The sequence below is a fragment of the Chinchilla lanigera genome, unplaced genomic scaffold (genome assembly GCF_000276665.1).
Source record: "Chinchilla lanigera isolate Chin_1 unplaced genomic scaffold, ChiLan1.0 scaffold00010, whole genome shotgun sequence".
NCBI classification, from domain to species: domain Eukaryota; kingdom Metazoa; phylum Chordata; class Mammalia; order Rodentia; family Chinchillidae; genus Chinchilla; species Chinchilla lanigera.
Window position 1 is genome coordinate 35,846,381 of NW_004955411.1, and position 27,399 is coordinate 35,873,779.

The window sequence follows — 27,399 nt, forward strand, 5'->3', positions numbered from 1 at the left end:
TCCCTGAGTGTCTTCTGTGTATCATAAGCATTTCATGCATGGGGATGCAGTGATGAGGTCAGACATAGACTCTTACAGAGCTCAAGAAACCAGTGAACACATAAACAGGTACTTTTTGATAGTGGTGTTTTCTTTGAAGCGAACAGTGGGATGGAAGATGATGGTAGGAAGCAGCTTTAGTGTGAGCACTCAGGGATGCCTTCTCCGAAGCCTGTCAGTATATGAAGGGCTGTATTATTAGACACTTGGAAGGTAGGTAAAGAAGAGCACTCTCTGCTTCCTTCAGGAAGCCTGTAACATAGAATTTCTCTAGTCTCATTAATGGCAATCAGTAGTTGAAATTTTTATCCAGTTTATTTTTATCTGATCTATTAAAATCTACATGTTGAATATTAAAAATTCTTGCGTACTTTGCTACTGGCCCAGAGCATTGTTTTTTCTTTATATGTACTTAACTTTTCTAAAAATGTATTAGTATGGCTCATTTCTGTTGTGGTTATCGGGTGAGTCTCCTCTTTGTCTCTGCCTTTTTCAGTGGTATCTGTGCTCTTCTTGCTTTTCTAACCTTGCATTTATTTCCCTTCAGATCACAACATCTGCTGCAATTTGACTTTCAGGTTAGTGAAAATTTGCCCATTTTTCAGTTTTAAGCCTCGGGCAGTATTCACCAGCATTCTCCTACTTGAGATGACTAAGGGTCTTCTTTGGCCACTTGTGACTCATTAATGGTGAAATTAAATATTTCCAGGACACGCTCATCAAAAGTTTGTTTTCTGTAAAGAGCAGCTGGAAAATTTGCAACATACTAGCATAGGAGATTGGTAAGAAGAGAAGACCTGAGAAGTAAAAAAAGGGTCACTTACTAGTACATTAAAACAGAGCTGCTGCTACTAGTAAGGCAGAGCAAGCTTGTTCTGTGTTCCAAATTATGCTTAGCCAAAAATAATTAGTGCTAGGTAATTTTAACAGTGAATTTTAGAAGTGATGTATGGTTTGGTCAAGTATGAAAGTTATCCCACAAATGTAGGGCCCCAACATCTAAAAGATTTAAAATTTGTCTAGGAGAAAGAAATCTATACCCATTTAAAGATATTTAATTTTAAACTTAATTTGAGACACTGGGGTAGTACAATTTTGTGAGGCCCTTATCCTGAATGATGTATCAACATAAGTATGGGAAAGGCTGGTGAAAACTGGATTAATCCACACAGTCCATGGGGGAGTTTCATGTGGAAGTGTCCTTCCATCTCACAGTTATAGAAGAAGCAGGTAAGGCAGTGTGGACCTGCACATGGATAGGGGCAGCATCTCCTCCATTGCTCCAGGTCCGTTACTTTCACTGCGTTACTTTCACCTAGCATGTGCCTGATGCTCAGTCCCTATTATTTTATTTGTACCAGTTTCATATTGGGTTTATAGGTTGGTTGAGCTGCTGAAGTGAACGGTCTACTAATTTCTCTACTCATGACTAGTTTTCATTTCAACAGTCCACTAGGTTCTTCAGTTTTGTTTTTCTTTGCTCTTCAACATTGCAAGTGAAAAATGTTTTATCTTCTTATAAAGAAAGGAGTTAATTGGCTAGAGACTTTCTCAGGTCACACAAATATATTTAGGGTGAGTTACATTTCAAATTTAAGCAGTAGAAGCTGGTGGTGGTGGCACATGCTTGTAATCCCACCACTTGGGAGGCTGAGGCAGGAGGATTGCCATCAGTTTGAGGCCGGGCTTGGCTACATAGTGAGTTCAGGGTTAGTCTGAACTACATAGCAAGACCCTGTCTCAAAGTAAATAAAATTAAATTAAATTTAAAAATAAAATAAGATTTCAACAGTAGAAATAAAAGAGACCTTACTGATTGAAAGTGATTTCATTGTGGAGTAACTTAAAGTCACATAGATGAACGGCAAGAGGTGCACAGTCTGGCTGAAGTGAAATCATCCGTCTATACCTTGTACCTTTCCCAGCCACTTCCAGGACAATGTGGTTCCTGGGGGTGACCACAGCTCAGCAAGCAGGCTGGCAGATGCCTGTCTACTCTGGACCCAACACACAGTGTGTGGGATTTAGTGCTGCCCTGTACTGATGATTGAATGTGATTAATCATAATGTTCTCAATCAGTTGTCCCCGCCCCCTTACCGTCCCCACCCACTTACTGGCCCCGGAGCACATTGCCATCTTCCTCCTCTGGAGCTGCCCCAGGACTGCTTTTGTGTTGCTGGCTTTTCACAGGAAAGGTCTTGGCTCCTAGTCTGTGCCTTAAACATTGACTGCTCTGCCCTGCCAAATGTCCTCAGGCTGCATTCTTCAGCCCTCTAGGCTCTTCTGAACCCAGGGACTGAGTTACCCAGGCTGCCCACTCCCACGTCCTGAGCAGCGCTTTCCAAGCTCTGCGTTACTTTCACCTTGACAGTGGCCCTGGGACAGCAGTGTGGTACAGCAGGGCTTTCATTCTCTTGAAAAAAGCTCTCTAAATAATACAACCTACCCATAGGCATAATTTCTAACACTCCCAATTGTCCACTTATAACCTAAGAGGAAAAATAAGTAAGGTAATGTGTGGGATATGAGTTACAGCATGGATAGACCTTGACAGTGTTATTCTCAACTACAGAAGCGAGACACAAAAGACAAATACCGTGAGGTCCCACTTCGATGAAGTACCTAGTAGTCAGATTCAGAGGGACGGGAGGGAGACGGGGAAGGGAAGAGTAGGAGGAAGAGATAGGAGGATGCGAGCAGGTATGGCTTGATGGAGCACCAGTTTGGGAAATGGAAAAAGTCCTAAAGGTGGTGATGATTATACAGTGTGGATGCTACAGTTCAGTTAAAGTGGCAACTTTTACCTGATATAAAATCTACCACAATGAAAGAATAATGTTTTTTAGAGCTAATGATTGGGCATAGCTATATCAGAAAGATAAAAGTAGCACCCACAAATTGAACTAGCATATGGTATTTGAAAGGAGGAAATTTGCCCAAGGTCTTAGAATCAGTAAATAGGAGTAGTGCTTGTAATTTGGCTCTGAAGATGTTTCTTTTCCTCCTAGGCCTAGGCCTTTGGACTCCCAGTCTATGGAAGTACCCTGTCTGCTATGCAGGCCTTAAATCCAGACCACCCAAGATTGCCACTTCCTCACCTCTCCCCCAGAGAGCGTGGTCCTCTTCTTCCTGAATGCTTTGCAGTCATAAAGCTGAACTTTAGGCCAGGTGTGGTGGCACATGCGTGTAATCCCCCCACTCAGGAGGCTGAGGCAGGAGGATTACCTGGAGTTTAATGCCAGCTTGAACTACATAGTGAGTTGAAGGCTACCCTGACTACACAGCCAGATCCTGTCTCTTAAAAAAAAACAAAAAAACAGCACCCCCCAACACTGAAATAAGCAACAATTGGATTAGACCCTCCCAGAGGTATGTGAAAATGACAACAGTGGGAGAAAAATTGATCTAAGCCTAACCCTCATAATTTTTAATCTTTATTCAGGTAAAAAAAAAATTGGAGTCTGGGTGTGGTGATGCATGCCTGTAATTCCAGCACTTGGGAGGCAGAGGCAAGAGAATTGCTATGAGTTTGAGGCCAACCTGGGCTACATAGTGAACTCAAGGCCAGCCTGAACTACACTGTGAGACCCTGTCTACAAAAAAAAAAAAAAGGAACTTAGGGAGTATACTAGGAAGGGGATCAAATTAATCAGAAAGATTCAACACTGTGTGCCTGACCACGACTGGAGGAAGAGAGGTGGATAGGAGACTGGCGGTTTAGCTGTCATTAGCCAGTGTCATTGTCCTGGATCTTAGTGAGGACAGGTTAGAAGAAGGTAGAATTTTCATGGAAGGATCAGTTTTGGTTTTGTTTTTATAATAAAGGACAAAATTAATCTGAACAAGAACTAATTCCCTAATGTCTTTGTTTTTCTCAAAAATCAGATGAACATAAAAGTTAAAATTTCAGTAAGCAGTGTACACATCCCTCATTGTTCAAGGAGAAATAGAGCTAATTTTGAGAATTAATAAAACATCTGGCTTAAAACATTATTGCCAAATAATTAGTTATCAAGTTACCTTAAATCCTAGTGATTTAATTAATATTTCTAATTGCATCCTGTCCTATTTTAAGGTGAGCCTATCTTGAACTTAAGTTACTTAAGCTAGCCTTTCGTTGGATGCATTTGCTCTCTTTGGACTGTTTTTCCAAATTCATGTAAACCCATAGCTGTTGATTTGCATGCACATTTAGCCAATAGGTGACATCAGCAGATTAATGCAGAGCATATTCCTTTCTTCTCCTCTTTTTAAATAAACACAAAAGATGGAAACACATTGCCTCAAAAAAGCATGAACTAGAAGCCAGAGTCCCTATCTGCACAGCTTTGTGACCCCTCCATGCCTTGAGCGCTCCACTGAATGCCAGGATCAGCTGGTGACACAGGCAGCTGCAGACATGTCTGAGCCCTGCAGCCATTCTGGTGACCGTGGAAGAGGCAATCCAGTTTCTTCACAAGAGCCAGGCTTCATTCACAGCCATTTCATTCATGCAAACTGGCCAGGAACCAAGTATCTTGATGGTGAATCTGGTGTCCTAATAGACTCAAAGCAACTTCAGAGTCAAATTCAGATTTAGATGAAATAAAAATCTAAACCAAAAGATTAAGTTTTTGCACTGAGGGTTGAACCCAGGGCCTCGGCATGTTAGGCACTCCACCACTGCTCACATCCCCAGTCTCTTTTTATTTTTGAGACAGGGTCTCACTACATTGCCCAAGCTAGCTTTGAACTTTCGATCCTTCTGCCTCAGCCTCCTGAGGAGCTGGGATCACAAGTATGTACCACTGTGCCCAGCATGATATTATTTTTGTAACTTTCAAAATAGCTGGCACAGAAATTATTGACAGGGTCACTAAATAATTTCAAATTACTTAAAAATCCTAGTCGTTTATTTTTACTTTAAGATGAAGCCTACTTCAAACTTGTAAAATTCAAGGTTTAAGATGACATTTAAATCCAAATTGGTTTTAGTTGATAATTCCTCTAAAACATTTTATTAGATCTTATCTAAATTATGCTGTCAAGGAGGTACTATTTTTTTAATCCATGAGAAACTTTTGTAAAAGCCAGAAAGGGAAAAATAATAAAGGCTTTCAAAGATTTTTAGAGTTAGAAAATGTTTTCAAATTTATACCACTTTTTCAAGCGATCCATCATCTCCTCTACGCTTGGCAGCTGTTCATTCCAGAAACTTCTTCCTTTTAATATCTTAACAGAGCCATATGTCCTTACCTACACCATGGAAACCCCTTTTAATGAAATGGAAAGACTAGCATTCGAAAAAACAAACAGACCCAGCTCCCTGTGCCTTGTAGAGTTTTGGGCCAAAGGTCTCTTCTGCCTGGTCAGCTACTGTAGAGGCCCTAGCTACCTACAGCACCAGCTTAACAGACGCTGTGTGGTTAAAAATGTTGACTGGCCAGTATTTCCCTTCAGGTACATCTTAGCCTTAAAGCACAGTTGACTAGGTTTAACAAACTAAAGTGGCATTTTGAGGCTTACCTAAACTGTGAAAATCTATTAACAGCTATAAAGTCTTATTTCAGTGTTTTGGTATAAAAGGCTTAATTGTAGAGACCCACATACCTAGAGTTGTTTTCTTCCACCTTTAATCCCCTCCTATGTCTGGCTGGTATACAGTGCTCATGCAACACTCCTAAGGAATGTCCTACTTGTTTTAATTTGCTGTTTTTCCTAGAAAAAAAACATGGATAGCGGAAACAAGGTTGTTTCAAAAAAGAAAAAGAAACCAAATTCTCTTGTCCCATTCAGATTTCCCTTAATCCAATTTTGAAGTCAAAGGGTAGTGTAAAGTTTTGATTTGCAGCAAATTTTGACATTATCCATTAACCACCCTAACAGGCTTTCTACTCTCTTTCAAATGTAAGTCCGTTTTTTTTAAAGGAGCCAGGCTCTTTTCTTTGAATTTACCTTTAAAAAAGTACACTGAAACAGAATGGTCTCCTAGACTTATGGAATAGCTTTTCAAATGTTGGGTGGATGTGTTCTTATAAATTACCCCAAAGTGATGCAAGTGAGAAGTAGAAACTTGCAGTGAATAGCAGTGAGAAATGCTATGAAGTTAATATCCTTATTGGAAAGTATGAAGTTGAAGAAATCAGTTTGAATTCAATCACTGGAAATATCATGTAGCATTTATTAGTACATTTGTTAATGAACCAGTAAACTTAAAAGACACAGCTCCCCTCTCTACCACCAAGAGTTTATTTCCCTAGAGGTGAAGTGATTGCACATGCCTGACTGTCATCCACCCCCTGTCCAGTTTGATGATATATAGCTGAAGAGGAAGACTTACCAGATGATAAGGGAATCAAAATCACAAAAGACAGATGACATCTCGTGACCGAACTCTTTGTCACCTTCCAGAAAGTGTTGTTCACTGCAGCAGTGAATGATAAAAATTATAGATATTTTGCTTCTGTCATTTTGCTCAGTCCTGCAAAGACAAATCTTTTACTCACACAGTCTGCAATACTCCATTTGACCTACTTTCACCCTGCTTTTGTAGCCTTGCAGTCCTCTCTTTATTATCAGTCAGCAGTCTTTTTGCTCTGCTGTCAGACAGCAAGTTATTTTTGTGTTAAGGGGGTCCAGTACTTGTGTTTCTTCTTTAATTACTGTTCTCCAAAGATACTCTACCTTAGATACATTAAAGTTTTATTATATTTCTCCTGCAATAAATTATATTATATGAAAGACATTAAGCAAAAAGCACTTACCCCTCAAGTAGGAGTTTGAGGGTGGTGAGTACGATGCAAGTGACTATCGTGGCACAGCTAAATAATGAAGCCTTAAACTACAGTGCAGCAGCAAACATTCCCAGCTTTTTGACCAGTGTTCACTTTGCACATGTATCACCACTGGGTTTTACTACACTGACGAGGGGAGGAACGGAACCAGGGCAGAGGCCGTTCTAGTGCAATGCTTGCTTCCATGGGGTGCTGCTCCTGACCTCTCAAAAAGGAGATCCGCTTTGGGGCTGTACTGAGGGGAGAGGAACTTGCCTTTAGTTGGCTGGTCAGAAAATGTCTTCTCTACAGAGTTGGAGATGGTTGGAGGAAGGAGAAGTAGAACTAGTTTATCCTTTCACTCATGGATAGAGAATGAGCCCGTATTCTCGGATGTGGTTGTTTTCTTCTTGATCATCATTGGATAACAAAACAGTGAAGTTGCATACAATCTAAAAATGGCCTCTGGTCAGCAGAAGCTGTTGTTGCTTGAATGAGGGCAAAATGTTTCAGGAGCAGGTGTTTAAGATGTCAGTCAGCAAGACTTTGTTAATCTAGAGGTATTCATGCCCGGATTAAACACATCTTTGAGAACATAAAAGACTAGTTCCCCACCCAAGGACGCTTATGCATTCAAGTAAAGTCTAAAGTTAACTTTATTTATTGGAACTAGGGATGAACCCAGGGTCTTGAGGATACTAAGTACCTACTCTGCTACTGGGCTACACTCTTGATAAAGTTAACCTTCAACAATATATTTGCATAGATCATAGATTCTATTATAGGCTTTGTATTGGTTTTACAAATAGGTTAAGTATGAAAATATCTGTTCAACATTTTCATGCCTCTACTCATGTGACTCTTCATTAAAAATACCGCTCTTGCCCCGTGTTAAGCTTTCTGCTAAAAAGAGTGCATGCCAATCTCCAGAGGATGCAAGAGGGGCAGAAATGCATAAAACACACAGCAGCTGTCCTGAGAGGCCCAGGTCTCAAGTGGAGCCCATCAGACCTCTTGAGGACTGGTCTTCCAGTGAGAAAAGATCTCAAGGACACAGACCCAGAGTCTGCAGGGTCTGCTGTCCCCCAGATTCCCTCATTTCCTGACCCAGGAAACTTAGTTTGCAGATTTTAGTGAGGGGGTGAAGAGGGGAGTTTTAGAAGTTTGCTTTATTTAAACGTGCATGACAATAATAATAACATCTGCTGAAATGATGTCCTTTATACTTGAGAAATCACACTTCCACTTAAGCATAATTTGAATTTACCTAATTTACCCTCTTACAAAAGTTACCAAATACTTCACCGTATTATTTCTTTTAAACATTACAAAGTAGAGGGGATGGGAGTCACAAATAAACCACTTAGGGAGAATAATAGTAATTTGGCGGACATGTATTCAGTGTCCTTGAAAGAATGACTAGGAAATTCAGTCTTCTGTGGATATTTAAAGAATATCTCTTTCAGAGTTATAGGCTGGACATGGAGCTCTGTTGTAGAGTACTGACCTTGGCATGCCTGAGGCCTGGGGTTCGATCCCCAGCAGCATCACAAAGAGAGAAAGAGAAAGCTGTAATACTGTTGATACTTTTGGTGCTCCTTACAGTGAATTGATGCATTACAGTATTCATATTCTCAGTGAAGCCAGGGAGTACACTTAACATCATGCCAGTCTTAGATGTGGTCATTGCAAGAATCAACTCTGTCTGCAAGTTGAAGGTCTCTCTCATTATTATTACTCTAGCAGCCACAAATTAATTTCTTTAAAAAACACAATGCAAGTCACATTGTACCTTTTTTTTCCCCCAGTATTAGGGCTCAAACTTGGGGCTCTTCACCACAGAACTACATTTCAGACCTTTTTAATTTTGAGATAGGCAGAACTCAAACTTTTGATCCTCTTGCCTCCCTTCACACTAAGTCAAATCCCCAATCCTTTAAAATATTTTTTTTTTTTTGAGATGAAGTCTTGCTAAGTTCCCTGGGCTGGGCTCAAACTTGTGATCCTTCTGCTTCAGGCTCCCCAGTAGCTGGGATTATAGGCATTTGCAGCCATTCCCAGTTTCTGTTGTACTTTGAAATTAACTTGTAGTCACATTAAAAAAAAAAGAAAAAATGGTAAAAAGAAACAAGTTAGTGGTTTTTATTTGACTCTTTGGGTTTGTTTTATGATTTTGAGATTGGACCTAACTTCGTAGCCCAGGCTGGTCTTGGACTTACAGTCATCCTGCCTTACCTCTCCTTGCTTCAACCTCACGAGGGCTGCCAGTAATAGCAGTGTTAACTGAAGTGAGGGGAGGGCAAGTTGTGAAGGAAATGCGAGCTCAACACCGGGCATGGTGACTTTGAGGTGCCTTTGAAACAGGTGGGTGGACAAGGTCTAGTTCAACCTCGAAGAGTTTATGCAAAAGAACGGATACAGTGAGAAGCTGAGGAGGCTGGGCAGAAACACACAGTACTCAGGGTTCTCAGTGGTAACTGTAGGCAGTAGCAAAAGTGAGGGAGTTGGAAGGGTAGAAGAGACTACTGAACATTAGCATGCTTGAGGGACACCACGAGTAAACCTGTCCTGCTGAGCCAGATGGGATTAGAGCTAAGATCAAAGCTGGCCTAATGCAGCTTGCAGACTTGTTTTGTTTGGCTATTGTAGGACAGGATCACAGAGTGTTCCAGATTTGAGTTGGGTGTCAACATTTCCACAGAAAATCCAGATTTTTCTGGTCCCCCCACAACATGGAAGGGGCTGAGAGGTAGACTTGGCAACATTGGTAGTAATAACGACTGAAGTGTATCCATTTTCTCATATTTATATTATTTGCCTGGCCCTGTAGACATTTGAATTTTCTTCCTCTGAGCTAAGGATCAGTAGGTAATAAAGATAAAAAGATAGATTAACAACAGATTAAAGAGGGTTTTGAATACCAAACTAAGGAGTGTAAACTGCAGGCAGTGGGCAGCCTTTGAATAAGGGATTGATGCGATTAAAGCCATACTTAAGAGGATTATTCTGTACCAGTATGAAAACAGAGAAGTTTGACAGAACTGTTACCAGTTTTGAAAGGGAAGAAAGAAATGAGATGATGTGGGACATACAAATGGGCTTTAAGTATATAATATGGTTGTGAGCCAAATTAAAATCTCCTTTAAAAAATGTGAAGTGGAGGAAAAATACCCCACAAAATGGAAGTGTCTTAGGGAGGGAGATGGCATACAGAAAGCCCAGCATTGCCACATTGGAACTGTATGGGCCACTGAATTTGAAGGGAAATTTGCAGATTTCCATTACTCAAACCAGAGTTTGGTGTAAGGGACAGTGAATGCTAGGGGCGTTAGGGGAAAGTCAAACAAAATATCTTCTCAAAATATCTTCTTGATCTGTAGCCCAGCATGTTCGCAATAAATGGAGGGAGAGGGGCCGTTGACCTCTCACTTCCACCTTCCATATCTAGAGCAGCTGGACCCTGAAAGGTCCTTTTAAAAAGTGGTGAGGAGCTAAACTGAGTATCTGTTCATTAAGTGTACACCAGGCACTCTTTTTCCCTTTGTAGTGCTGAGGGTCCACCTGGGGCTCGCGGCTGCTAAGCAGTGTTGTGCCACTGAGCTACACCCTCAGCTCCCTAAGTTCTTCACCTGGAAAGTCTACTTAATCCTCACAACCATGCTTTGTAGGTGCTACTGCTATTTTCACCTTACAGACAAGGAAAGCGAGGTTTAAGAACTTACCCAAGGTTACAGGGCTGGTAAGGAATGGAAGCAGGACTTGAACCCAAGCAGCTTGACTCTCCAAGGCCTAAATCCTTTATCCAGTATGTGAAACCATTCCTGTATCTTTAGCTGTTCTAGTGGTACACAAATGAACAACTAGGGAACCTTATACTCTCATCCTGGAAGCTGTGCTATAATTTATTTCAGGGGCATCAATTTGGCTTGTGTCTCCCTAGCAGAAGTAAAACTCCAGAAATAATGTGTTAACTGCCTTTCAGTTAAATATGTTTGGCAGATAATATGCTTGGTCCTTGGGTAACCTTGAGAAAACTAATGTATTAAGATATGTGGTACATTCAAAGTTCTATTCTCTTCCTTTGGTGGATAGTTCAGTGTTATAATGTGTGCTGGTAACACTTTACCTAAAAAAAATTCTCACAAGAATTCATTTCTTATTATGCAAGCTGAATCATGTTAGATATTCTTCACATGTTCTCCTAAGAAATTATCATACAAGAAATATTTTGAGAGAGGTGAGAGCCCCTAACACTGTAGAGAAACAAGCATTTGATGCAAAACCTCAAAACTTGTCAAGTTTTCCTATCATAATTGAGGTGATTTCCTTTTCTTTGGTCTACAGATAAAACATGTGAATGAAACATTTCAAGGAGAAGAAAATAAAGAGGTGGTTCTCATGAGCATTGGTATCACTTCTGGAGTTGGACGGCTTCTCTTCGGCCGGATTGCAGATTATGTGCCTGGTGTGAAGAAGGTTTATCTACAGGTACTTTCTTCTACTTCCCCTACAAATGTATTCTTACTCTCTCAGGGCTCAGTAATGTTCTGATATGTTTAAATTCTTCTATAAAAATGAAAAATACTTTCTGTAACATAATTTCTACAGGCAGCTTCTCAAGGATAAAATCAGTTACGAGTTTGAGTTTTAAACATGAGAAATCGGCAAACAACAATCTTTCTTTTATCAAAGAACTCCACCAAACCAAAATTATTTTGCCCGTTGCTTTTTTCCAAGAAGGATTCTTTATTTTTGACATTGCTCTTATAGTCACATGCACATCCAGTGCCCTTTGCTGTATCTTGGGAAATTTGAGTGTGCATATGTGACTTTTGAGCTTATTACAAATTGCCTGCTGGGTGTTAGGAGGTATGCATAAACAGACTGCAAATTCCAAGATCATTATCCACAGTCAGCAGGTATTGCAGTGACTCCCTCCTGGCGGACACTGCTAGATGCTGCGGAGTTAAAGGAAGGTAGTCCTGTGATCCTTAGCTCGCAGCTAAAGGTCTCCTGCGGAGACAGATAAAACGGTGTTGCTGCACAGTGAAATGATGAGCATGCTAGATGGGTGCTGTGGGAAACTGAACTACAATAGGGTCTGAGCAGGATTATAAGGTTAAGTAGTAGTTAAAGGGCTGGGGATGCAGCCTAGTGGTAGAGAATTTGCTTAGCATGCACGAGGTCCCAAGTTCAGTCCCCAGCACCACCAATAAAAGATTCTTTAAAAATTAAAAAGGTGGGCAGTAGTTATGTAGAAAGGTATTCCGGGCAACAGAAACCACATGAGCAAGGAGTTGGAGGCAGACACAGCGTGTGTGTCTGGGAGACAGTGTTTGAATGGAATAAAGGAGGAAAGGCAGATGGACTGACCTGGCAAAGGGCCAGGTTGGAAATGGCCTTTGTGTGCATAAAAAGGGTTAAATTTATTTTGCAATCTGACAAAAGCATTCAAGGATTTTAAGCAAGGGAGTGGTGTGAGTTGTATTTTATAGAAACCAATATGGTAACTGTGAAAGAATAGAACGGAGTGGGGCGGGGAGTTGAAGTAGTCACTAAGGGTCACATACTGGATTTATTTCAATGTCCACAAATGGGCAGATCTGGAGAGACAGAAGCTGGGTTGGTGGTTGTCGGGCTGGAGGGAAGGAGAGAGTGGTAACTGCTACTGTGTATGGGGTTTCTTTTCTGGCGATGACAATATTAGTGATGGTGGTTGTGCAGCATTGTGAATGGAGCCTTTAAAAAGCACTGACTGGCACACTTACAGTTCGGGAATTACATCTGAAAGCTTTTACTAAAAAATGGGGCACAGCACGGGGCTCGCGACTGCTGAAGCAGACTACACAGGAAGAACCAGAGATGCTGGGGTCAGACAGGAAGCCTGAACTACAGAAAATGAGTGTCTGATGGAGCCATTTAAACTGGGCCTGAGGTTGGTGGCTTGGGTAACAAAGTAGATGGCTTTGCTGTGTTTAAGGGATCAGCGATTCAGTAAATCCGCATAGGATGATCTCATTTTTTGCCATGTTAAATGTGTGGTGCTCACAAAAAAAAGTAAGGTTGCGTTTGGAGCTTATGGGAGAGTCTAGAGAAGAGACCTGCGAGACTTCAGCATTCGTGGTCTGTACTGGGTAGACGGAGGGCCAGGGACCTGCTTGGTGGGAAAAACTAGGGAGTGGATATTTGCAGGGGCAGGAGTGGCCAGCGGTACCTGTGGCTAGTGAGGAGGAGCCTAAAGGGTCTTCACTGGATTGAGCAACCGAGAAGCCATTAGTGCCCTATGGAGGGGTGCTTCAGTGGATGGCAGGTGCAGAAGACTGATCATGATCATGGGAATAAATGGAAAGACTGACACCCATATCCAAAGCTTGGCTGTTGGAGGGGAAGGGAGGAAGAGCCGAAAGGAGGACTTGGGATTCAGGGATTAAGCGTGTCCACTGAACGTTATAGAGGAAAGGCAGGATTTGAACAGTACCCTGAAAAGAGGCAAAATTTGAGAACAGGAAAGTGATTGGAAGAGGCATTTATTATAGATAAGTAACTTCTACACACAGACTACAATAAAGCTACCATTTGTTGAGCACTTCACATGCCAGGTGATAAAGTAAGTGCTCTACATAAGTTTTCTCTTTAATCTTGCTCCCAGCCCTTCAAGGAAGCAGTTGTCCTTATTTCCACTTACACATGTGAACACCAAACAGCAGAGAAGCTGCCTTACGGAGAGTCAGTTTCTGTAGGTCCAGGCAGATAGTGAAAGAGCCTGGTCACACAGCAGAAGTGTAGGCCGCTGGTAGTGTGGTGGTGGTGGTACCAGCAGGGATTGAACCCAGGGCCTCACGTGTTTGGGTGCTACTTTGTAAAACTGTATGTATTATTGTATGATGATCACCTCCCCCTTTATCAATACCTCATTATGGATATCCATGTTTATTTTAGTCATTTAGTCTTGTTCTTCAGTGTCAAGACAGTCCTCTAGAGAATATTTGTTGTATTATAGACTTCTAGCTTTATTTGCTCAAAAGGCCACTTGTGCCTGCAGTTAGACACACAGGACAGACGTGGTTCCTGAGCTTCTGGAACAAGACTAAGAAAGGAGAAAAGTGGGTGTCTTTGGGACAGGACAGGGCAACTGGCATCGAAGAGGCTGAAAAGCTGGGAGGGCCAGCTATCCAGGCCTTGAGAGGCGAGAGGAGGGGATTATATTTAAGTTCAGGGGCCTTTATTGGAGAACGTTGGTCTGCTTTTACATTTTAGTGTCACCGTAGTTGCTCTGCGTGTAGAGGACGGGCTATAGGGAGGCAAGAATGCAGGAGAGGAAGAACAGGCAGATGATGGGAGCCGGTGAGGGATGATGGAGACCTACTACAGCGAATGCAGGTGTGGCAGGTTTTTGGCAGTACTGGTGGTGAAACCCAGGGCTTTGCACATGCTTGACAAGTACTCTAGGGCTGAGCTACATTTTCCTTCTTCCTTCCCCCTCTGCCCCTCCCCTCCCCTTCCCTTCCTTCTCCCTCTCCTTTCCCCTCTGCCTTTTTCTTTGGCAGTGCAGTGCTAGGGAGTAAACCCAGATCCTTTGCACCGAACTGCATATATACCCATTTTTCCTTTCTTAATTTTATTTCAATACAGCATCTCTCTTAAGTTATTAAATTGCCCAGGCTCAGCTCAAATTTAAAATCTCCTTGTCTCAGCTTTCCAGAGTGCTGGAATTACAGGCATGTACCACCATACTCTGCAAATTTTATTTAGTTTTATTTTGAGACAGGGTCTTGCTCAGTTGCTCAGGTTGATTTCAAACTTGCACTCTTCCTGCCTCAGCCTTCTGAGCACTGGGAGTACAGGTATCTGCTACCACACCCAACTCCAAAACAGTTTTTGAAAGAGTTTTCCTCGTACTGATGGGAGAAACATTTGGAGGGCATATTTTAATACTTTACTACTTTAAGTAATTTATAAGAAAATGTCTAACTTCTCCCATGTTTGGTGTGCAGTGATACAGCAGTGAGATTAAGTCAGGATCATGGGTCGCATGCTTCATGTCAGACGAAAGGTTAGCCACACACAGCTTCTTTTAGAGCTTATCTAATATATTGCATCCAAATTTAGAGCAGTGTTTGTGACACCTGGTGGAGCATGCTGACGCACAGGTGGGAGCAGGTGAAGAAAACCTGCCATACATTCCTGTGTGCATTTCTGTAAGGTTTGAAGCTTCAAACAATATAATCATGAGTTACGTTACACTTGTAATTTAGAAAAACTAGTGACTTCTTTGCCCGTCTTCCTGTGTCAGCTTCCCCTTCTATTGGGGTAGACCAGTCACTGTGCCTCACTGTGAATTCCACTCCATTTTAGCATTTCTCTGAGTGTACTGTGGCATGGGAGCAGAGACTTTACCTGTGTAAGCAGTTTCTAAAGTAGCATCCAAATACTCAACTGTTCCCAGCCTGAGTACGGAAGGGCCTCCCAGTCTCGTCTGGATTCTGGCACCAGTGCCAGTTCCTCTCCAGGCAGAAACCCAGGCGCTTGCGCATCTGTGTGGGAGTCCGGCCGGCTCTCTGTGTGGCATTGTGCAAGTGCTGCGGCCTCCATGTGCTTCCGAAGCAGCTGCCGCCTGGACATTTCTCTTTGGGTAGTGAGAGGCTCTGCTGCCAGCCACTCTCTGCCAGGGCGCCTGACTCGAGCCTCTGAAAGTCTGGAAACTTGATACTGAGTAAACATGTTAGGAACAACACGTGAATTGGACTCTGCCCAATTATGCGCCTGTCTCCAGAAATGCCTTCTGCTTATTCAGGTGTAGCTCATTTTTGCTTTTGAGCTATACTTGGATTCCTGAGGAAAATGTACACTGATACTTCTTCAAGAATGCTCTCTTTGTACTAGAAATTGGAAATGTATGAGGAAAAAAAGTTCTTTGATATGTTAATCAATTCAAGGAGGGCTCGTTCTAGAGCAGTGGCTGTGAACCTACGCCATACACAGCTGGCTGTTTGTATCATTGAAAGCTCGAAAAGGTTTGCCATCGCTGTTCTAGAGCTTTGATATTGTGATGCGGAATATTTCCTTGCATGGTTTTAAGAAAACAAAAGCAGTGTAAAAATCAAACTGTTGCCATATCATTACTAAATGCTAGTGCCATAACCTAGAATGGAATTAGAGGCTTCTGAATCCTTTATTTAAATCTAAGCTGAGCTGCTGTGCCGGGGGTAGGGGTTGGGGGTTGGTCACATGTAATGCAAAATTTATGCCTCTTTCAACCTGGGTCCAAGTATCTACAGATCAATATTTGATTTATGAATCAATATTTATTTTATGAAGTGATAAGGAAGTATGAGCCTCCTGTATGGACAGCTTGTTAAATCTTGTGGCGCAGGTGTCCCTGGTCCCTGCATACGAGGAAGAGGTATTCACTCCTCACCGGCTTAGTCTCACCCACGTGGCTACATGTTGGGTAGCAACAGCTGCGCAGAAGGAGCATCTTTCCTCACCACTAGAGCTACAAATACACAGACCAGTTAGTGTTTAGAGAAATGCTTAAAGAATAAATACATGCGTTTCTATAAACTCAGTTCATAAGATTTACATTTAAGTGACAAGTTAGTCATTGTCAAAACTTTTTAAAGATGATACAAATTAATGTAGTTTAAATTGAGAAAAGGTAAAGAATTAAGAAGTAGTATGTCCAAAATATATTTGAAACTCCCAGATGAATGACTTTTATAAAATTGACCAAAGAACAAGATGTTCAAGGGACCAAAAATGGATTAGACAAATTAGGAAAACTACCAAAAGTAAAGCACTTGGATGTCTTGTTCCATAAAAACATTTATTGTGAAGCAAAATGGACTCTGCTCCAAGTTCTATATATGAGGCTTTCACCATGACCAAGTGTAAAATTGCGCAGAGCTGTTTCTGTTACCCTGAAAGAAATAGTAGACACAGTAGGAAAGGAATATATAACACATTTAAATGAAAAATGCATTGTTTTTCTTTAAAGTTCACACAGCATAATCATAGTAGTATGGTTGGAAATTGTTGGCCTTTGATTTTACCAATTAAATCCACTGAGTTTGGTTCTATGATGTTCTAAGATTTTCCATGTTTATTTCCTTTTAAATTGGTAGACAGAATACAAATGTATGTGTAGCTAAGAGTATTGGAATTTTTCTAGTTAATTTTTTCAATAAATATAACTCCTTTAGGCTTTATATGCTTGCTAATTTCAACTGGATTTCTATGTTTTATCTTCAGATCTCTTTTTGCATCAAAAAGAAACATATCAAATCTTCCTGCTTACTTAAGGTCACAGGGAGGTGGAACCTGGTCTCTTTTCTCTGAGTCCTGGCTCCTTCCAGTGCTAGGCTATAAGCCCAATAATTACTCACTGCCGAGAAACTGTGCTTTCATAGCAGGATGATTAGAGAGAAGGATATTTTATTAGAAAATGAAATCAGGATGATGAGATCCTGTTCTTTGGAAATGCTACTGTGATGTACCAGGCTTTATTTTTGAAGTAACCAATGTAGATTCTAAAACCAGTCATAATTTTACTGTAATGCTATACTTTAGTAATAAAAAATACACTCAGCTATATAGTACGGTATCAAAAAGAGAATTGACCTAGACTTACACATTTTCCAAGAGCGTTTACTGTGGTATCTATCTGTGGGCACTGTGGTAAAGTTCCAGCTGCGTCTTCAGTGTTTCCAGGTTTTGAGGAGCTGCCCTGACGCATGCAGCCAAGCTTGGTATCCCACAGTAGGACCTAGGGAAAACAGAGACGGGACTGGGATCTGGATAGCTGCTTAAGCTGGCCTCACCCCTTCTCCCAAGCCCCATTGTCATGGGGGGGCACTTTCTTGAGACAGTTCTGTCTGCTCCCTACCAGTGCCCACACGGACCATAGACTCCAGGCCTGCTCCGTCCTGTGCACTCTGGGCATATTACTTATCTTCTCCCAGCATCAGTATCTTCATCTGTAAAATGGGGATGGCATACAGTTTTCATAAGACTTGCTAGTGATAATCCAAGTGATTCGAATAATGGCTGGAACTTAGAAAAACCAAATAAATTACAGTTGCTATGATAGGCATATACATTTAGGAAAACCTGATGCTTTTTAAAACTTCTGCCAATTATTGAATAAAAAGGCACAGTTTCAAGTAGTTCTCTGCCTAGTTAATAAATTGTCTATTCTCTCCTTTTATTGTAGCTACTATGTTTTGAATAAAACTATGGCTATATTTTTGAATAAAACTATATACTATATTTTGAATAAAACTATCTAGAGCATTTCATTCTGCACTTATATTTACTTAAATGTCTGTTTCTCCATAACCCAAGGGGAAGAGCTGAATCTTAGTCATTGTGGAAATTTCTAGCACATAGTACAATGTCTAACGAACAGGTTAAATTAGATGTTTGAGTCTATTAACATAGACTATTAATTAGATGTTTAAGTCTATTAACACTAAGGTAAAAATTTTGAATGGCTCAAAATAAATGTTCTGGACCTTATCTCTGGGGTGCTTAAATATGTCTATAACATTTTAAATATGTAGACTTAAATATATCTATAACATATAACATTTCAATAAAATGTAATCATTTTAAAGCTTTTAAAAAATGAAGTGTTTAATGAATGACTTTGCATGTAATCCAAAGACTTTTACAGACTCTGACCTCAAAGAGTTTGCAGGCTGGGAAGGAAAGTAAGTGTATAAATAGTTGCTTTCTTCTTGTCTCTTAATGAAAATATAAAGAAAATAAAAGGGAAATTTCAAAAGAATTAGTTTTTTATATAAAATTAAGGGGAAGGGAGATATAAGCAGGCACTACTTAGAAGTCACTTTTCCTGAAGCAAAGTTGACATGTGGTTGTCTGTCCTAGGTACTGTCATTTTTCTTCATTGGTCTGATGTCCATGATGATACCGCTGTGCAAGGTCTTTGGGGCCCTTATTGCTGTCTGTCTCATCATGGGTCTGTTTGATGGATGCTTCATTTCTATCATGGCCCCTATTGCCTTTGCGTTAGTTGGGGCCCAGGATGTTTCCCAAGCAATTGGATTTCTGCTCGGACTCATGTCTATACCCATGACTGTCGGCCCACCAGTTGCAGGTAAATGTGATGATTCAATAGTAGTTACATTAATTTCGATTTCAGGTCCTAAGCCATATTCTCATATAAAATATAATTTATTGATTACTGATCCTTTTTGTGTGTGTGTGTGCGCCTTATCTCTTACATTTTTAATAAGACTAACTATAAATAATATTTTGAAAAAGATTTTCAGGGAATCTCTCTTTTCCTTAGGTAGCATTTAAACAAAATTTATCACAGCATCTAGGAGTTAAACTTTCAATTATTCATGTTGCTGGGACTGAACTGAGGGCCTTGCCCATAGTAGGTATGGTAAGCACTCTACCACGGAACAATATCGCCAGCAAAATATTACCGTGAGTTTTTTTGGGGGAGCAGCAAGGGTTGAACCCAGGACCTGGAGCATGCTAAGCATCAGTTCTACTGATAACCCCAGCCTCTAAGCTTTTCACAATTCCTATATTTCAATCATTATATGCTTTAGACTTGTTAGAGAAATAGGAACATGGTCTTTTAAAAAATGACGATTCTGAGAGATTGCTTTATGAAAGAGATCATATCCCCCTGAGGAATATTTGATGAAAAATAACATTTAGTAGAAACAACTCAATTGTTTATCAGTGGATGAATGGGAAAAAAAAAACCGTGACATATCTGTGTAATGGGATATTATTGAGTCACAAAGACAATTGAAGTCTATACTGGTACATGATACCAGATAGCTAGGTGAAAAAAGTCAATTATAAAAGATCATATGGTGCATGCTTCCATTTATGTGAAATGTCCAAAATAAGTAAATCCACAGAGGCAGAAAATAGATTGGTTGTTGCCCGGGGCTGTAGGGAAAGAGGATTGGGGAATAATTACTTAATGGAGGCAGATTCTTTTTGGCATGATGGAAATATTTTGGAACTGGTAATGGTTACTCGTCATTGTACATTTACTAAATGCCTCTAGACTGGTTAATTTTATGTGAATTTTACCTTTAGAAATCTCTTGAATATCTCCTTTATATAAAGACATCTCATGTTCAATATTGTTGAGTGTCAGTGTAAATCAGTATAACATTCAATACAAATGTGATTTTCAAAAATTTTATTTTTTATTAATATGGGGGTGGTACTGAGGATTGAAGCCAGGGCCTTCACAATGAGCTAGATCCCTAGCCTGTTTTTATTTGAATTTTGAGACAAGTGCTATCTAGATCACTAAATTGCCTAGGGTAGGCTTGAATTTGTGATCCCCCTGCCTCAACTTCCCAGAGTGCTAGAATTACCACCACACTTGCCTAACAAGTATGATAAACTGTAAATGTATGTACCATTATTGGTGTCTAACACTATGGGCTCAGTGAAAGTTCACCTTACTTCATTTTTGTAATCTACAACTATATCCCAGTCATGAATCAAGCAAGCAGAGTTACTGCTGAGCAGACCAAATAGAGTTGAAGTTCTAAAGGGGACAGTTTCTCTGTGGGAAAATCTTCTATCCCTTCCTCTTTCCCTAGGGTAATATACTATTCATTCTTATTTTTTATACCCTTCAAGCTGAGTTTCAGGGTTTTCAGATCGACAGCAACTTATACGCACTTTAGTAGGAAGGGTGTTGCTAACAGACCAAGAACAATGGGATAGCAGGAAACTTCAGAAGTGGCCAGAATAACATACGACCACTACAGCAGAAAACCTTTGTAGGCCTAGCTCACCAGCAGGTCCTGAGGGCAGCATAGTATTATAGCAAAACCTGATTAATTAATGCTCATAGGGATGAAAGCTTCAATTACATATGGAACATTCTGACTCAGAAGATAGGAAAACTGTATGTTTAGAGATATTATATCCAGAATGAGAATACACATTCATTTGTATCTATTGGTACTTAAGTGAAAAAATCCATTTATTTTTAAAGCTCGAAGTCAGATCAATACTCAATACAGTACGTTCCTTGAAAATTTCAGGTAACTGAGGTTGTATGGTAAAAGTTTAAAAACTCTTAAGAGAATGTTTAAAATCCTGAGGCCCAGATTTTGATAGGGAAATTAGAAGAAAAAGTACTCTAAATAATACTCAGAAGCAAAGCCCAAGGATCTAATAGAGTGGCAAACATACGTTCTCGTATTTTCTTCCCAAGGAGTGACAAGCCTTGGTATCTTTCCAAAATGTAACAATCTTTTTCATCCTGATGTTAATTTATAATTTTTCTTGCTTTTGGATCTCTCTCCCTCCACCTCTCCCTCCCTCCCTCTCCACCTCTCACCACACACGCACGCACACGCACACATGCAGTAGGAGTTGAATTCCAGGGCTTTCACACTGAGCTACATCTCCAACCCGTATGTTTTTGAGACAGGGTCTCGCTAAATGCCCAGGCTGGTCTCAAACTTACCATCTTCCTGTCTTAGCCTCCTGTGAAGCTGGGATTACAAGTATGTGCCACGATGCCTAGCAGTTTCATATTATTTATGAAAACACATACACCCAAGATCAGGTTGAAAGGTAGACATTTGAGACAAGTTTCAGCTGGATGCGGGGTCTACCTTCAGCTGATTGGAGCACTGTCTGCCCCACACGGCTGAATATCCAAGTGGCCTCTAAGGGATTTTAACAAAGCCAAAGTATAGTTGCAAATATTTTTTCCCAGTATAAAAACTAAAAGGCTAGTACTCTGAGACAAAATTAAAGATAGGAGATCTTTTCCTTCCTCATATCAGAGGAGATTAATATTTTACATATTTTCTTAAAATGTCTGATGTATCTGAAGGAATTAAACTCAGCGCACTATAGGAATATCTGCATACTCATATTTATTAGAGCCCAATATGCAATAGCTAAGATATGGAACCTGCCTAAGTGCCCACAATAAATGAGTGGTTAAAGGAAATGTAGCGTATATGCTGTCTTGGTCACTTTTCTCTCATTGCTGAGACAAAATACCCAATGTCCAAAATTAAGGAAGGAAAGGTTTATTTAGTTTACAGTCTGTGGAGGTTTTAGTCTATAATCAGCTGGCTCCAAGGCAGGGGGGGCATGGCAGAGGGGCCGAAGACAGCAAAAGCAGCAGGAGCAAAAGGTGAAAACAAGCCTCTTTTCCTCCCTTATGTTGTAAGCAGGTTGCCCCCCGCCAGCAGGCGTGTAGTGCTCACATAATCATGCCCTCCTCTTGCACAGGCTCAGGATGAATACAAAGGCCCCTGGGCCCCTGCCCAGTCATTTAGTTAACCCTCTAAACTTCTCAAGTTGACGCAATGAACAGCATCCCAGAGCAGTAAGGACATGTCCTTTTCACTCCAGGATGTAGAACTGCTGAGTTACTTCGTTAAGCTTCTAGACTCTCAAGTTGACACATGTATCAACAGTAACATATGTACAATGGAATATTACTCAGCCATAAAAAAGAATGAAATTTTGTCATTTGCAGAAAAATGGGAGGGATCTGGAAATCATAATGTTGAGTGATATAAGCCTAGACACACACAGATGTCACATGTTCTCCCTCATATGTGGAATCTTAAAGAGAAGAAAGTAGAAGCAGGATTATTATTAGAAAAGAGGAAGTGAGAGAGTATTAGGGTGGGTGTTAGGGGCATGAGTATAATCAAAATAAATTACACCCCACCCCCATGTGAAACTAAGGGGAAGGGTAGGGCAAGGAGAGTGAGGAGGGGGATGATTAGAGGATGTTACATCCGTGTGCAAATTTGCTAAAATGAAACCCATTTATCTGTATAACCAGTGTGCACTAATTAAAGCAGCAAAGGAGAAAAGCTGATTGTGCGACGTTTGCATTAGGCCTCTTGCAGGAAAGTTATGACCCTGGCCCTAAGCCATCAGTGTAACTGACCTGAGGCCCTAAGAGACACACTTGTTCTCTCTCGTGACAGTTTTCTCCCTTCCCAGGGTTACTTCGTGACAAGCTGGGCTCCTATAACGTGGCATTCTACCTCGCTGGAGTCCCTCCCCTTATTGGTGGTGCTGTACTCTGTTTTATCCCGTGGATCCATAGTAAGAAGCAGAGAGAGATCCAGAAAACCACTGAAGGAGAAAAGATGGAGAAGATGCTGGGGAACCAGAACTCGCTGCTTTCAAACCCGTCTGAAATCTTCAAGAAAGAAGCTGACTCCGTTATTTAACGTCTTGCATACCTCCACCAGACTGGACTTGCTTTTGAATTTTAAGCAAGTTTTCATTTTATATGAATTACAAATTTCTTATTTTTTTAATCATACACTTGGAATAGCACAATTGGGAAATAGAACTTTTATTACTACAAGAACCGTTTTCTTGCACCAAGTAGCTGTCTGATATTCCCAAGAGTCTGAGGGAAGAGGCTCTGTTACAGGAAAACATGTCTGAAAGTCAAATATTGTGAAGATTTGAAGCTATCTCATCAAAAAGCAACTTTGGAAACTGTGAATACTATTTAAGCTTCTAAAATAATTTAAAATACCTCAAGCTATACTGAAAGGGTTACAGTTTGGTTAGAACTGGAAAGGTTTTGTTTGTTGTCTCACATACTGTCTTGAGTTCTGGTACCTCTGTTTTAAATTCTTCTGCTTTTTGGAAAGCAGAAGAATTTTGCAAAGTTCAAGCCTGTATTCTAGATAACAACAGATCCACCTAAACTGCAGGACTGTGTGAACATTGCTTTTCTGCTGCTCACTAAGCTATGAAATGAGGGTATTCTGACTTGTCCAGGGGCCTTCTGGGAACAGATGTTAGCAGCGTATCTAGAAGTAATGTGTGAGATGAGGAAGATCCTCTTCATAAGGGCAGAGCAGTTTTCTTCCACATATATTTGCTGCCTTTGGGATTGCAGTGTGTTTTGTTCAAGAAGCCAAAACATCCTAAACTTCTGATTTTGTCTAAATAATAAAATACAACAGAATGCTTGAAAGCTGTTCTGGAAATTAACTAAGAGTATTTCTGACTTCTAGATTCATTAGCCCTGGTTCTTAAAAGTCTTACTAAGCATGTTATCAAATAAGAATTGAAGCGCATACTGGAAGGAGGGGCAATTCCCTTTTTGTGAAGAAAATACCATTCTGATATAAACAGTTGCTTAAATTGGTTTATGAAATTCATAGGTCTTAACTGGTTAAAAGTATTTGTAAAGAAAAACAATCCCTATAGTTTCAAAGTTTCCTAGCAAAAACTTGCCTTTAGGTGTGCAGACCTGCATTGCTTAATGACAGGGGTATTTCGCCTCGAAGCACCTCCAGGAGCCATCTGTTCCAGAACTGTCTGAGGTAAGAACGGTGGTTGCGTGTCTCACTACTTCTGTCTTCCTGTGGTTCCGTGGCAGAGCCCTTCCATTCTCTGTCCAGGAGGGGGTATCTGGAAGTGTAGTTTTGGTTTGGGGCTGGCGGCCAAGGCCAGAGGAAGCGAGGCTATGAACTGAAGGTTGGAAATCCAGGCACTCAGTCTTCAGCTTCCTCATCTGCCGCCTCGAAGTTCATCATGTAAAGCTAAGTGTGGGATTTATGTTAGTGGGATTGTAGTGCCAGGGACTTTGTGCATCCACTCAGTGATGCAGTGTGGCGTACGCACAGCTGCCTCACGCTGCTTCTCATAGTTCTGTATCCAGAGTCTTTGGTAATCTGTTTGCAGAAGGTTCTGTTGCAGGAAACAAAAAACAAACAAAAACTACACTTTGACCATACCACTCTTTCATGTTCTTATTTTAAGCTTTTAAGAAAGGATTTAGGCCGGGGATATAGTTCAGTGGCACAAGCGCCTGCCTGGAAAGCTCAAGGTCCTGAGTTTGATTCCCGGTACCAAAAAAAGGGAAAGGATTTAGACATAATAATGTAGGACACTCTGTAGTCCTTTACTGATTCACCTCCAGTTGTCTAAAACATTACTTTGCCATTCTTATCAGTGCTTTTGAAAAGTTAAAAAAAAAAAAAAACTAAGACCAGTCATCAAACCTGCCATTATAAAATGCTAATTTTTTTGTTTTGTTTTGTTTTGTTTCTGGTACGGGGAATCAAAGTCACAACCTTGTGCTTACCAGGCAGGTCCTATGCCGCTGAGCTAAATCTCCAGCCCCTAAAATGCTAATTTTTGAAACAGTTTTAGCACAGGTTTTTAAAGACACTCCTCATTTTAGAGCAAGATAATTCTACAATGGAAAATTAACTTCGTAAGGACCTCCAAAATGTTTTTCCTTCCAAAATTTGGCTAATTTTAGAGCAAGAGAAAGGAAGGCAATAAATCTGAAATCCACACTTGGTCTTGCTGGGTTAGTTTTCACTTTAAAACACCAAAGTGACTTAAGTATTTGTAATAAAAATTTAGATTCCAGCACACTATGTTGGTATATAATACACATGTGTCACTTTCAGTTTAATAGAATGAATCAAACTGGATCTATAACTCTTAAAAAAAAAAGCTCTGCTATGGTAGATACTTGTGAAGAGTACTATCATCATATAAAGTTAGAAAGAAAAAGAATAAAGCATGGTAAAGTCCTTTAAGTAAATATTTAGGAACGTGTTATTTGGTAAGAAAAGTTGTACAAATCTAAAATTCACAAACCAAAAAAATAAAAATATCCATAAAGGTTTGTATTCTAGATTAAAAAGTTTTTTGTTTTGTTTTGTTGTTTGAGACATAGTCTCACTGTGTAATTCAGACTGGCCACAGTGATCCTCCTGCCTCAGCCATCACCAGCATAACCGGCAAATCCCAATTTCTGAACACTTACTGCTGTAGTATGGTGACCTGATAAACTATTTTCATTCAATCCAGGCACTTTTCTGAGAGCACACAGTGCCAGAACTTCGTAAAAATCTTATCACCCTATCTCTGATGAGACTCAGCAACTCCCATATTCAAAAGGTTCTGGCATTTGAGGCCAACAATAACAAGAAAGGGAGGGTTCAGTCCTCACAGAAACTCAGGATCAGATACTGCTGTAACAGATGCCCAAGCTGCTCCCAGAAATATTCTAGTTGGCTGTCATTTCATTGGGTATTGTTGGGGTCCATCAATTCAAATAATATACCACTCAGATTATTATTCCTTTATTCACAATTTGTAAATCTTTTTGATCATAGTTGTAATACTTACTATATAGCCCTGCTACAAGACTTGCAGTTTCCACTGAAAATTGCTTAGTGCGAATAGCAAGCATCCAATTCCATTCATAAATAGAAACAAGGCTTCATTTATGTTTCCTGATCCGTGTATATCAGTTTATACACATTTGCAGATGATCCCTTAGGTTCCACCCAAGTATGGAGCAACCTTTAAATGATTTTAGCTTCAACTTCCCACACTTTGGAAGTAAATGTACACTTAATTATAAATAGTAAACATTTATCTCAGGTAACTCTCAGCTTTTTAACTGCTATTAAGCATGTTTGAATTTATACCCATTCCTCATAGCCCTATGTTCAGATACTTTTTGATATTAGTCAGTAGGAAATGTGATACAAGATGTGGGGGAAGCAGTCTATAGTGTGGATGGCTCAGAGGAGTGTCTGCTACTGGGCTGTCACGCACTTTCATATGCACCTTTTTTCTTATTCTTTTTCTGTTTTCCTCCTCGTTCTTTTCTACATTTCCTTTACTTTCCTCTAAGATCCTTCAAAATCTCAGAGTCCATTAACATCCCTACTCAGTTGCACTGTTGCCGAGCTGGTCCCTGTAGTTTCACAGAAGTAATCCAACCCAGTTTTGTGTTAGCTTAGAGAATAGCTTGCCCAAGGTCTTCAGAAGAAAAACATGGATTGTAGAATCCATGTTTTTAAATTACATGATTAAAGAATTTAAGCTTCATCTCATTGTTAGCTTTTGTGATAGGTTGTAGAACTTTTTTATTTAAATGTTCAAATGCTTTGAGGAAGAAAATTGCCAAGTTCGTAATATTTTCAGAAAGAATAATTTTTGCTTTGATTTTCATATTACATTAAGGTTTTATTAAATCTTAGTCTTGAGAATGCATCACTGCAGAACAACTTGGAGTATCCTGGGCCTGTCAGAAGCCATTCTAGCAGTTGATCATTAGGAAGCTATAGCTGGATTACATTCTGTGGTGAGTGGTGTTAGAGTAAAATCCCACAGTAGAGTAAAATCTACTCATACAGATATGAGTAGAAATGCACCAGCTATTTAGCTCCAGTTTTAATATGTGTAAACAATTTAAGCATGTATAAAAATCTAGAGCCTGTAATCCTACCATTCTGTGAGGCTGAGGCAGGAGAACTGTAAATTCCATCCCAGCATGAGTAATTCAGTGAGTTGGGAACCCTTCCTTGATAGAAAGTACTTTACAAAGTGCTGGGAATATAGCTCAGTGTGAAGGCTCTGGTTTCAATCCCAGGTGCCAAATCTTTTTTTTTTTTTTTTTTTGGTTTTTCTCCGGTAGCGGGAACCGAACTCACGACCTTGCGCTTGCCAGACAGGCGCTTTTGCCGCTGAGCTAAATCCCCAGCCCCCAGGTGCCAAATCTTAAGAAAGGGGGAGAAAAACACTCTTCAGGACATTTTTAACACTGAAAACTTC

The 27,399-nt window shown here is 40.3% G+C and overlaps 1 protein-coding gene across 5 annotated transcripts in view; it reads left to right on the top strand.

Moving 5' to 3' along the window:
- The window catches only part of Slc16a10 (solute carrier family 16 (aromatic amino acid transporter), member 10), a gene marked incomplete at its 5' end in the record, with an annotated part of 112,568 nt that extends 87,769 nt beyond the window's left edge, over window positions 1–24,799 (top strand). The window contains 3 exon segments of one of the 5 annotated variants that reach the window (XR_001232837.1): window positions 587–617; window positions 3,049–3,409; window positions 11,137–11,221. Coding sequence is in view for 3 of the 5 variants with exons in the window: in XM_013510862.1 (XP_013366316.1) it covers window positions 11,137–11,280; window positions 18,682–18,910; window positions 22,789–23,021 (606 nt within the window). 5 annotated transcript variants of the gene reach the window in all.
- Between the last annotated feature and the right edge of the window lie 2,600 nt (window positions 24,800–27,399).